Source organism: Heptranchias perlo, chromosome 39, assembly GCF_035084215.1.
Source record: "Heptranchias perlo isolate sHepPer1 chromosome 39, sHepPer1.hap1, whole genome shotgun sequence".
Lineage (NCBI taxonomy): Eukaryota > Metazoa > Chordata > Chondrichthyes > Hexanchiformes > Hexanchidae > Heptranchias > Heptranchias perlo.
Genome location: NC_090363.1, coordinates 331,536 through 344,271, shown reverse-complemented (window position 1 = coordinate 344,271; position 12,736 = coordinate 331,536). Strand labels below are relative to the sequence as shown.

Here is a 12,736-nt window from a genome sequence, read left to right as displayed (position 1 = left end):
TCCTATGAGGAGAGATTGAGTAGAATGGGCCTATACTCTCTGGAGTTTAGAAGAATGAGAGGTGATCTCATTGAAACATATAAGATTCTGAAGGGGCTTAACAGGCTGAAAGGCTGTTTCCCCTGGCTGGAGAGTCTAGAGCCAGGGGGCATAGTCTCAGGATAAGGGATCGGCCATTTAAGACTGAGATGAGGAGGAATTTCTTCACTCAGAGGGTGGTGAATCTTTGGAATTCTCTACCCCAGAGGGCTGTGGATGCTGAGCAGTTGACTATATTCAAATGTAAGAAGTCTTACAACACCAGGTTATAGTCCAACAGCTTTATTTAAAATCACAAGCTTTCGGAGGCTTTCTCCTTCGTCAGGTGAGTGTGGGATTCCATGAAAGGTACCGCATATATAGTCAGAGAACAATGCCTGGTGATTACAGATAATCTTTCCAACTGCCCGTTATCAAGGCAATCAAAGGAGTTGAATAGTGTTCAGACAGAGAGACATTACATACAAGACTACTGAATATACAAACGGTCAGAACCCAAAGACAGAGAGAGAGAGAGAGAGAGAGAGAAACATCCGAAAGGAAGAGAAAGAGAGAGAATGACCAGTTGTATTAAAAACAGATAACTTTTTTTCGCTGGTGGGGTTACGTGTAGCGTGACATGAACCCAAGATCCCGGTTGAGGCCGTCCTCATGGGTGCGGAACTTGGCTATCAATTTCTGCTCGACGATTTTGCATTGTCGTGTGTCTCGAATGCCGCCTTGGAGATCGCTTACCCGAAGATCGGAGGCTGAATGTCCTTGACTGCTGAAGTGTTCCCCGACTGTTGCGCGGTGTCCGTTCATCCGTTGTCGCAGTGTCTGCATGGTCTCGCCAATGTACCATGCTCCGGGGCATCCTTTCCTGCAACGTATGAGGTAGACAACGTTGGCCGAGTCACAGGAGTATGAACCATGTACCTGGTGGGTGGTGTCCTCTCGAGGAGCCATCGTCATACAGAACAGAACGGACTATTGCAAAGAAGCATACCGACAACTGGACAACCAGGAACACTACAGACATTCAGCCACCGATCTTCGGGTCAGCGTTCTCCAAGGCGGCCTTCGAGACACACGACAACGCAAAATCGTCGAGCAGAAATTGATAGCCAAGTTCCGCACCCATGAGGACGGCCTCAACTGGGATCTTGGGTTCATGTCACGCTACACGTAACCCCACCAGCGAAAAAAAGTTATCTGTTTTTAATACAACTGGACATTCTCTCTCTTTCTCTTCCTTTCGGATGCTTCTCTCTCTCTCTCTCTCTCTGTCTTTGGGTTCTGACCGTTAGCTTGTGATTTTAAATAAAGCTGTTGGACTATAACCTGGTGTTGTAAGACTCCTTACATTTGTCCACCCCAGTCCATCACCGGCATCTCCACATCATGACTATATTCAAGGCTGAGACAGATAGATTTTTGGTCTCTCGGGGAATCAACGGATATGGGGATAGGGCGGGAAAGTGGAGATCGGCCATGATCTGATTGAATGGCGGAGCAGGCTCGAGGGGCCGTATGTCCTACTCCTGCTCCTATTTCTTATGTTCTTATTAGCACTACTGCGGGTTGCTGCTGGCCCACATTCGCCCCTCTCCCATTCTCCTCCATCCCACCCAGGACCTGCCCGAGTGCCTCTGCCAGTGTGGCAGCCAGTCCAAACTGGATCTGCGGAGGCTGGTGAGCTGACACTGGAGGCCAGGCAGACTCGCAGCTTGCCAAAAATATTAAGATAAGGCCTGAGGCCCAATTTTGGTTGTGCTTTGAGCCTCTGACGCGCGCCCGTAGTGCAGCAACCATTTTGGGCCCGAAAACGGGCCTTAATGAATTTCTCGGCCACTGTGTCAAGGCAATACTGAAAATTCCTAACTAGGTATTCTCCCTGTAAACTTCTGCGATTAATTAATCTCAAAAAAATTAACGTGTTAATTGCAGAAGTTAACTGCGATTAATTGACAAGCCTAATAAGCACAGAGTTATTTGTTGTTCATGTAAATGCAGCACTTTCCTTGCACTAATGTATTTACTTAGGTAAACTTAAGGTACTTAACAGTCACATGTTGCTTTATTTGTCTACCTGCCAGGAGTGAGGCAGGCACTATTTACTTGTGGATTCTGTTTGTATCTGCTATAGGAGATCTATTAGATATTTTTAAAGCCTTGGTGTGATCCTGAGCTACACATAACATGGAGGTCGCAGGTTTTATCCCTGCTCCATATTGCACTGGCTGATCCTGGGTAGCTCATCAGTTAATCTGTGCTCCCGGGCTGTGAGGAAATTGGTTCGGTCTCTGCCCCAGATAGCACATCCAATTGAACCTGCTAGAAGTACACATGCAAGAGATTGTCTGTGAACAGAACAGAGCTCAGCTGAGCTGTGAAAACTCAAATAGGTCAAGAGAAAGCAGTAGGAATGGACTGCAAGCCTCTATAACCCAGTTGTTGTTACTTTCAGATGATCAGCAAGGGCAGAAATATTAGAGAAAGAAGTAACTGCCTGAACATAACTTGGAGAAAGAAAGAACTAACTTCAGTTCATTTCATTCACTGACTGGCCCAAACTTTTGATCTCTCCACACTCCTACAGATCTTTGGGCAGCTCTGGGTTGGTGGAGTGGAGAACTCATTGGGACCATGACCTACTGCCTTCATATTTCTCCTCTTCTGATGCTGGACACAGGAACTGCCTGTCAGTGTCTGTAGGTTGGTGAGTGGACCTGGGGGAATGATGAGGAGGGTCTGTACAAGTGCTCCGACATGGCAAAGCAACAGGCCATGTCACTCAAATTAAAACATTTCCGTCAAAAATAATGATCTTTTGAGAGAAAACAGGCAGCTCACGGCTCCTCCTCCTATGGCTGCCTCCCCCAAGTTAGTTGTGTTGGCCGTGGCTCAGTGGATAGCACACTCCCCTCTGAGTCAGCAGGTCGTGGGTTCAAGTCCCAATCCAGAAACTTCAGCACATAATCCAGGCTGAAACTCTCAGTGCAGTACTGAGGGAGCGCTGCACTGTCGGAGGGTCAGTACTGAGGGAGCGCTGCACTGTCGGAGGGTCAGTACTGAGGGAGCGCTGCACTGTCGGAGGGTCAGTACTGAGGGAGCGCTGCACTGTCGGAGGGTCAGTACTGAGGGAGCGCTGCACTGTCGGAGGGTCAGTACTGAGGGAGCGCTGCACTGTCGGAGGGTCAGTACTGAGGGAGCGCTGCACTGTCGGAGGGTCAGTACTGAGGGAGCGCTGCACTGTCGGAGGGTCAGTACTGAGGGAGCGCTGCACTGTCGGAGGGTCAGCACTGAGGGAGCGCTGCACTGTCGGAGGGGCAGCACTGAGGGAGCGCTGCACTGTCGGAGGGGCAGCACTGAGGGAGCGCTGCACTGTCGGAGGGTCAGCACTGAGGGAGCGCTGCACTGTCGGAGGGGCAGCACTGAGGGAGCGCTGCACTGTCGGAGGGTCAGTACTGAGGGAGCGCTGCACTGTCGGAGGGTCAGTACTGAGGGAGCGCTGCACTGTCGGAGGGTCAGTACTGAGGGAGCGCTGCACTGTCGGAGGGTCAGTACTGAGGGAGCGCTGCACTGTCGGAGGGTCAGTACTGAGGGAGCGCTGCACTGTCGGAGGGTCAGTACTGAGGGAGCGCTGCACTGTCGGAGGGTCAGTACTGAGGGAGCGCTGCACTGTCGGAGGGTCAGTACTGAGGGAGCGCTGCACTGTCGGAGGGTCAGTACTGAGGGAGCGCTGCACTGTCGGAGGGTCAGTACTGAGGGAGCGCTGCACTGTCGGAGGGTCAGTACTGAGGGAGCGCTGCACTGTCGGAGGGTCAGTACTGAGGGAGCGCTGCACTGTCGGAGGGTCAGTACTGAGGGAGCGCTGCACTGTCGGAGGGTCAGTACTGAGGGAGCGCTGCACTGTCGGAGGGTCAGTACTGAGGGAGCGCTGCACTGTCGGAGGGTCAGTACTGAGGGAGCGCTGCACTGTCGGAGGGTCAGTACTGAGGGAGCGCTGCACTGTCGGAGGGTCAGTACTGAGGGAGCGCTGCACTGTCGGAGGGTCAGTACTGAGGGAGCGCTGCACTGTCGGAGGGTCAGTACTGAGGGAGCGCTGCACTGTCGGAGGGTCAGTACTGAGGGAGCGCTGCACTGTCGGAGGGTCAGTACTGAGGGAGCGCTGCACTGTCGGAGGGTCAGTACTGAGGGAGCGCTGCACTGTCGGAGGGTCAGTACTGAGGGAGCGCTGCACTGTCGGAGGGGCAGCACTGAGGGAGCGCTGCACTGTCGGAGGGGCAGCACTGAGGGAGCGCTGCACTGTCGGAGGGTCAGCACTGAGGGAGCGCTGCACTGTCGGAGGGGCAGCACTGAGGGAGCGCTGCACTGTCGGAGGGTCAGTACTGAGGGAGCGCTGCACTGTCGGAGGGGCAGCACTGAGGGAGCGCTGCACTGTCGGAGGGGCAGTACTGAGGGAGCGCTGCACTGTCGGAGGGGCAGTACTGAGGGAGCGCTGCACTGTCGGAGGGGCAGTACTGAGGGAGCGCTGCACTGTCGGAGGGGCAGTACTGAGGGAGCGCTGCACTGTCGGAGGGGCAGTACTGAGGGAGCGCTGCACTGTCGGAGGGGCAGTACTGAGGGAGCGCTGCATTGTCGGAGGGGCAGTACTGAGGGAGCGCTGCACTGTCGGAGGGGCAGTACTGAGGGAGCGCTGCACTGTTGGAGGTTTTTTGAATGAGATGTTGAACCGAGGCCCTGTCTGCCCTCTCAAGTGGATGTAAAAGATCCCATGGCACGATTAGAGGAAGAGCATGGGAGTTCTCCCCGGTGACCTGGTGCAAATATTTATCTCTCAACCAACATCACTAAAATATTTGATCTGGTCATTATGACATTCCTGTTTGTGGGATCTTACTGTGCGCAAATTGGCAGTCACGTTTCCTACATTATAACAGTGACTACATTTCAAAAGCACTTGATTGGCTGTAAAGCCCTTTGGCCTGGACTCGACTCCCAAACTGGGGCCTGGACTCGACTCCGAAGCAGGTATATTTCTGAAACCAGCTGTCCTGACAGATATTTGGGTTAGGACAGGTACAAACAGGAGTTTGGCATCTGATGAGTGACATTGAAATAGACAAAAGAGAGCACCTACCTCCATCAAAGACACACAGTACGGAAGCAACCAATAAACATACGTAGCATTTCATTTCAATGCACAGAAAAGCAATGGTGAGCCGCATTTGGTATTTCGGAGCTATGAATACAAACAAAGGAAAAGGAAATTAAATCCGGTTGAATCACTGGAACATCTAAATTTATCAAGTTTCAAATTGAAATATATGAAAGTGAGTAAAGCAGTGATAAACAACATGAACTGAAAATGCAAGCAGTACCTTTGTATTTCTTTAGGCCAAAGAAGATGATGAAGGCAATTGCAGCAAATGACATCGCCATACTGACCAGAGCAACGACAGATGTGACAAGAATGCGTTTATGGAGAAACTGTATTCCTGAAACAGAGATCTGAAGTAAATTTACTTCAGTTCCAAGATATGGTAGAAGACAGAAGCTTTTAATATCTATATACCTATATGAGAAACTACATGCAGCCAACACTACTTCCAAACATGTCCCCTGCCTTCCTTCAGCCTTCCATTGGACAGCGACCACTCACTGGGAAGAGGGCGGCAAGTCCTTGATGAGTTTACTGCGCAGATTCACCAGGGTGATCCTCAGGAGGAAGAGACTCGAGATACTGGGACTACCTCCACTGGAGTAAAGGATGTTAGGAGGACGTTTTTAAAATTATGAAAGTTTTGATAAAGGAAATACGAGGGGTCATTAATTTAAAATTATCACAGAGCCCAAGGAGGGGGATTAGCAGAAATATCTTTACACAGAGGGTTGTTGGAACAAGGCACTCTTTGCACAGGAAGTGGTTGAGGCAACAACAGCTTGCATTTATATAGTGCCTTTAATGTAGTTGAGCGTCCCAAGGCGCTTCACAGGAGCGATTATCAAGCAAAATTTCACACCGAGCCACGTAAGGAGATATTAGGACAGGTGACCAAAAGCTCAGTCAAAGAGGCAGGTTTTAAGGAGCATCTTAAAGGAGGAGAGGTTGAGAGAGGGGGATGGAATTCCAGAGCTTAAGGTCTAGGCAGCTGAAGGCACGGCCGCCTGTGGTGGGGCGATTAAAATCAGGGATGGACAAGAGGCAAGAATTGGAGGAATGTAGAGATCTCGGAGGGTTTTGTGGTGCTGGAGGAGGTTACAGAGATAGGAAGGGGCGAGGCCACGGAGGGATTTGAAAACAAAGTTGAGAATTTTAAAATCGAGGTGTGCCTGGACCGGGAGCCAATGTAGGTCAGCGAGCACAGGGGGTGATGGGTGAATGGCACTTGGTGTGAGTTAGGATATGAGCAGCAGAGTTTTGGGTGAGCTCAAGTTTATATAGGGTGGAAGATGGGAGGCCGGCCAGGAGACCATTGGAATAGTCGAGACTGGAGGTAACAAATGTAAACAATTTTACAACACCAAGTTATAGTCCAGCAATTTTATTTTAAATTCACAAGCTTTCGGAGACTTCCTCCTTCCTCAGGTGAACGAAATGTAACAAAGGCACGGATGAGGGTTTCAGCAGCGGATGAGCTGAGGCAGGGGCGGAGACGGGCGATGTTACTGAGGTGGAGTAGGCAGTCTTGGTGATGGAGTGGAAGCTCATCTCAGGGTCAAATAGGATGCTAAGGTTGTGAATGGTCTGGTTCAGCCTTAGACACTGGTCAGGGAGACAGCGTTGCATCTCTAAGGAAAGATTAAGTAAACATTTGAAGCGCAGGAAGATACAGGGCTATGTGGAGACAACAGGAAGTGGGATTAGCACAGAAAGGAATAGATTGTGTTCGAGTTGACAGGTTGTTCCAATTAAATAGGTCAGGGAGGACCGGGGTCACGATGTTAAATAGGTCAGGGAGGACCGGGGTCACGATGTTAAATAGGTCAGGGAGGACCGGGGTCACTATGTTAAATAGGTCAGGGAGGACCGGGGTCACGATGTTAAATAGGTCAGGGAGGACCGGGGTCACGATGTTAAATAGGTCAGGGAGGACCGGGGTCACGATGTTAAATAGGTCAGGGAGGACCGGGGTCACAATGTTAAATAGGTCAGGGAGGACCGGGGTCACAATGTTAAATAGGTCAGGGAGGACCGGGGTCACAATGTTAAATAGGTCAGGGAGGACCGGGGTTACTATGTTAAATAGGTCAGGGAGGACCGGGGTCACGATGTTAAATAGGTCAGGGAGGACCGGGGTCACGATGTTAAATAGGTCAGGGAGGACCGGGGTCACGATGTTAAATAGGTCAGGGAGGACCGGGGTCACAATGTTAAATAGGTCAGGGAGGACCGGGGTCACAATGTTAAATAGGTCAGGGAGGACCGGGGTCACAATGTTAAATAGGTCAGGGAGGACCGGGGTTACTATGTTAAATAGGTCAGGGAGGACCGGGGTCACGATGTTAAATAGGTCAGGGAGGACCGGGGTCACGATGTTAAATAGGTCAGGGAGGACCGGGGTCACGATGTTAAATAGGTCAGGGAGGACCGGGGTCACAATGTTAAATAGGTCAGGGAGGACCGGGGTCACTATGTTAAATAGGTCAGGGAGGACCGGGGTCACTATGTTAAATAGGTCAGGGAGGACCGGGGTCACAATGTTAAATAGGTCAGGGAGGACCGGGGTCACAATGTTAAATAGGTCAGGGAGGACCGGGGTCACTATGTTAAATAGGTCAGGGAGGACCGGGGTCACTATGTTAAATAGGTCAGGGAGGACCGGGGTCACTATGTTAAATAGGTCAGGGAGGACCGGGGTCACAATGTTAAATAGGTCAGGGAGGACCGGGGTCACTATGTTAAATAGGTCAGGGAGGACCGGGGTCACAATGTTAAATAGGTCAGGGAGGACCGGGGTCACAATGTTAAATAGGTCAGGGAGGACCGGGGTCACTATGTTAAATAGGTCAGGGAGGACCGGGGTCACTATGTTAAATAGGTCAGGGAGGACCGGGGTCACTATGTTAAATAGGTCAGGGAGGACCGGGGTCACAATGTTAAATAGGTCAGGGAGGACCGGGGTCACTATGTTAAATAGGTCAGGGAGGACCGGGGTCACTATGTTAAATAGGTCAGGGAGGACCGGGGTCACTATGTTAAATAGGTCAGGGAGGACCGGGGTCACAATGTTAAGTTGGACAAGGCCAGATGGAGGTTAGATGTCAGGAGGTTGCTATATTCCCTGACAATAGTGGGTCTCTGGTTCACACTGCCGGCTCGTGCGGTGGACGCCAATTCGCTGAATTCCTTCAAGCGAGAGCTGGACCTGTTTCTGCCTGGGGTGGAGATCACCACTTATAAAAGATAGGTAATGTACTCCATAGAATTATCAGGGCCAGAGTGATCTCCTGAACTAGTTTCAATCACCAACGGGGTCGGAGAACATACGAACAAATGAATGTACAAATTAAGAGCAGGAGTAGGCCATTCGGCCCCTCGAGCCTGCTCTGCCATTTGATAAGGTCATGGCTGATCTGATTGCGACCTCAACCCTACTTTCCCGTCTACCTACCAAAACCTTTCACTCCCTTGTTAATCAGGAATCTGTTTAACTCTGCCTTAAAAATATTTAATGACCCTGCCTCCACCAGTCTCTGGGGAAGGGAGTTCCACAGACTCACGACCCTCAGAGAAAACATTTCTCCTCATCTCCGTCTTAAATGGGAGACCCCTTATTTTTAAACTGGGTCCCCCAGTTCGAGTCTCTCCCACAATGGGAAGCATCTACCCCTTCTAGTCCCCTCAGGATCTTATATGTTTCAATAAGATCACCTCTCATTCTCCTAAACTCCAATGTATACAGGCCCAACTTGTCCAACCTTTCCTCATAAGATAACCCCCTCATCCCAGGAATCAGTCGAGTGAACCTTCTCCGAACTGCCTCTAAGGCAATTATGTCCTTTCTTAAATAAGGAGACCAAAACTGCACACAGTATTCTAGATGTGGTCTCACCAATGCCCTGGAGAAAAACATCTCTACTTTTATATTCCATTCCCTTTGCAATAAATGACAAACATTCCATTTGCCTTCATAATCATTTGCTGTACCTGCATACTAACTTTTTGCAGGTTAAGAGACCCAGATCCCTCTGTATCTCAGAGTTCTGCAATCTCTCTCCATTTAAATAAAATACTGCTTTTCTATTCTTGCTGCCAAAGTGGACAAGTTCACATTTTCCCACATTATACTCCATCTGCCAAATTTTTGCCCACGCACTTAAGCTATCCATATCCCTTTGCAGACTCCTGGGGGTGATTTTAACCGCAAGAACGGGTGGGTTGGGGGCAGGTGGGAGTTGAAAATAGTTGTTTTTTTGGGTCGCAACTGCAAAATTTTCAGACTTTGCATTCCCAGTGGGAAGCCTGTAATTTTACACGCCGACGTTAAACCCGGAAATAAATCCGGGTTGCGGTCGCGACCCAAAAAAGAACTATTTTCAACTCCCATCCGCCCCCAACCCACCGGTTCTTGGGGTTTAAAATCACCCCCCTTATGTCCTCTTCACAACTTACTTTCCTACCTACCTTTGTGTCATCAGCAAATTTAGCAACACGATATTCAGTCCCTTCATCCAAGTCGTTGATATAGATTGTAAATAGTTGAGGCCCAAGCACTGAACCCTGTGGCATTCCACTCGTTACATCTTACCAACCTGAAAATGACCCATTTATGCCTACTCTCTGTTTCCTGTTAGCTAACCAATCCTTTATCCATGTTAATATGTTACCCCCTATGTCATGAGCCCTTATTTTGTGTAGTAGCCTTTGATGTGGCACCTTGTCAAAAGCCTTCTGGAAATCCAAGTACACCACATCCACAGGATCCCCTTTATCCACGTTGCTTGTTACTTCCTCAAAGAACTCTAATAAATTAGTCAAACACGATTTCCCTTTCACAAAGCTGCATTGACTCTGCCTGATTGCATTGAGATTTTCTAAGTGCCCTGCTATAACCTCCTTAATAATAGATTCTAGCATTTTCCCCATGACAGATGTTAAGCTACTGGCCTGTAGTTTCCTGCTTTCTGTCTCCCTCCTTTCTTGAATAGAGGAGTTACATTTGCTGTTTTCCAATCTGATGGGACCCTTCCAGAATCTAGGGAATTTTGGAAAATTAACACCAATGCATCTACTATCCCTGCAGCCACTTATTTGAAGACTCGAGGATGAAGTCCATCAGGACCTGGGGACTTGTCAGCCTTTAGTTCTAATAATTTTTTCAGAATCCTTTCCCTGGTGATTGTAAATGTTTTAAGTTCCTCCCTCCCTTTCACCTCTTGATTCACAATTATTTCTAGTGTTATTTGTATCTACAGTGAAGATGGATGCAAAATATCTGTTCAATTCATCCCCTATTTCCTTGTTCTCCATTATACACCTGCAATGGCTTCTGTTCTCGCTCCCGCACTGTTACTTCTGGCATCCCCCAAGGATCTATCCTTGGCCCCCTCCTATTTCTTATCTACATGCTGCCCCTCGGCAACATCATCCGAAAACACGTCAGGTTCCACATGTACGCTGACAACACCCAGCTCTACCATTTATGCCTACTCTCTGTTTCCTGTTAGCTAACCAATCATTTATCCATGCTAATATGTTACCAGAGAAATTTCCCAGATTTTTCCCCCCAAATGGGGCTGGCTTTTTCCTTTTTCGACTTTCCCAGGAGATCACATGCTTTCCGGCAGGGTGGGGAGAATATATAATGTGACATGTGTGGGACAGGCTGGATGAACCAGAGGGTCTTTTCCTGTCTGTCATTGTTCGTATATTCGTAATCAACAGATAATTGGCAGGTCAATCTGTATTCTCCCATGGCGATCAATGGAATAATCACGTCAATCTGTACTATCTAATAACAATCAACAGGGGATAATCAGATCAATCTGTGCTATCTAATATCAATCAACAGGGGATAATCAGATCAATCTGTACTATCTAATATCAATCAACAGGGGATAATCAGATCAATCTGTGCTATCTAATATCAATTAACAGGGAATAATCAGGTCAATCTGTACGATCTAATATCAATCAACAGGGAATAATCAGGTCAATCTGTGCTATCTAATATCAATCAACAGGGAATAATCAGATCAATCTGTACTATCTAATATCAATTAACTGGGAATAATCAGATCAATCTGTACTATCTAATATCAATCAACAGGGAATAATCAGATCAATCTGTACTATCTAATATCAATTAACTGGGAATAATCAGATCAATCTGTACTATCTAATATCAATCAACAGGGAATAATCAGATCAATCTGTACTATCTAATATCAATCAACAGGGAATAATCAGATCAATCTGTACTATCTAATATCAATCAACAGGGAATAATCAGATCAATCTGTACTATCTAATATCAATCAAAAGGGAATAATCAGGTCAATCTGGACTATCTAATATCAATCAACAGGGAATAATCAGATCAATCTGTACTATCTAATATCAATCAACAGGGAATAATCAGATCAATCTGTACTATCTAATATCAATCAACAGGGAATAATCAGATCAATCTGGACTATCTAATATCAATCAAAAGGGAAAAATCAGATCAATCTGTACTATCTAATATCAATCAACAGGGAATAATCAGGTCAATCTGGACTATCTAATATCAATCAACAGGGAATAATCAGATCAATCTGTACTATCTAATATCAATTAACAGGGAATAATCAGGTCAATCTGGACTATCTAATATCAATCAACAGGGAATAATCAGATCAATCTGTACTATCCAATATCAATCAACAGGGAATAATCAGATCAATCTGTACTATCTAATATCAATCAACAGGGAATAATCAGATCAATCTGTACTATCTAATATCAATCAACAGGGAATAATCAGGACAATCTGTACTATCTAATATCAATCAACAGGGAATAATCAGATCAATCTGTACCATCTAATATCAATCAAAAAGGAATAATCAGATCAATCTGTACTATCTAATATCAATCAAAAGGGAATAATCAGATCAATCTGTACTATCTAATATCAATCAAAAGGGAATAATCAGATCAATCTGTACTATCTAATATCAATCAACAGGGAATAATCAGATCAATCTGTACCATCTAATATCAATCAAACGGGAATAATCAGATCAATCTGTACCATCTAATATCAATCAAACGGGAATAATCAGATCAATCTGTACTATCTGATATCAATTAACTGGGAATAATCAGATCAATCTGTACTATCTAATATCAATCAACAGGGAATAATCAGGTCAATCTGTACTATCTAATATCAATCAACAGGGAATAATCAGATCAATCTGTACTATCTAATATCAATTAACTGGGAATAATCAGATCAATCTGTACTATCTAATATCAATCAACAGGGAATAATCAGATCAATCTGTACTATCTAATATCAATCAACAGGGAATAATCAGATCAATCTGTACTATCGAATATCAATCAACAGAGAATAATCAGATCAATCTGTACTATCTAATATCAATCAACAGGGAATAATCAGATCAATCTGTACTATCTAATATCAATCAACAGGGAATAATCAGGTCAATCTGGACTATCTAATATCAATCAACAGAGAATAATCAGATCAATCTG

General features: G+C 46.7%; 1 protein-coding gene across 1 annotated transcript in view; it reads right to left on the bottom strand.

Moving 5' to 3' along the window:
- Positions 1 to 305: 305 nt before the first annotated feature.
- LOC137305033 (cell surface A33 antigen-like) overlaps positions 306 to 12,736 on the bottom strand; it is a 55,998-nt gene continuing 43,567 nt past the window's right edge. Inside the window, exons 4-6 of the mRNA XM_067973799.1 lie at positions 5,406 to 5,522; positions 5,165 to 5,266; positions 306 to 901 (exon numbers count right to left, since the gene is read on the bottom strand). Coding sequence (XP_067829900.1) covers positions 840 to 901; positions 5,165 to 5,266; positions 5,406 to 5,522 — 281 coding nt within the window. The 3' untranslated portion in view covers positions 306 to 839. The remainder of the gene's footprint in view (positions 902 to 5,164; positions 5,267 to 5,405; positions 5,523 to 12,736) is intronic.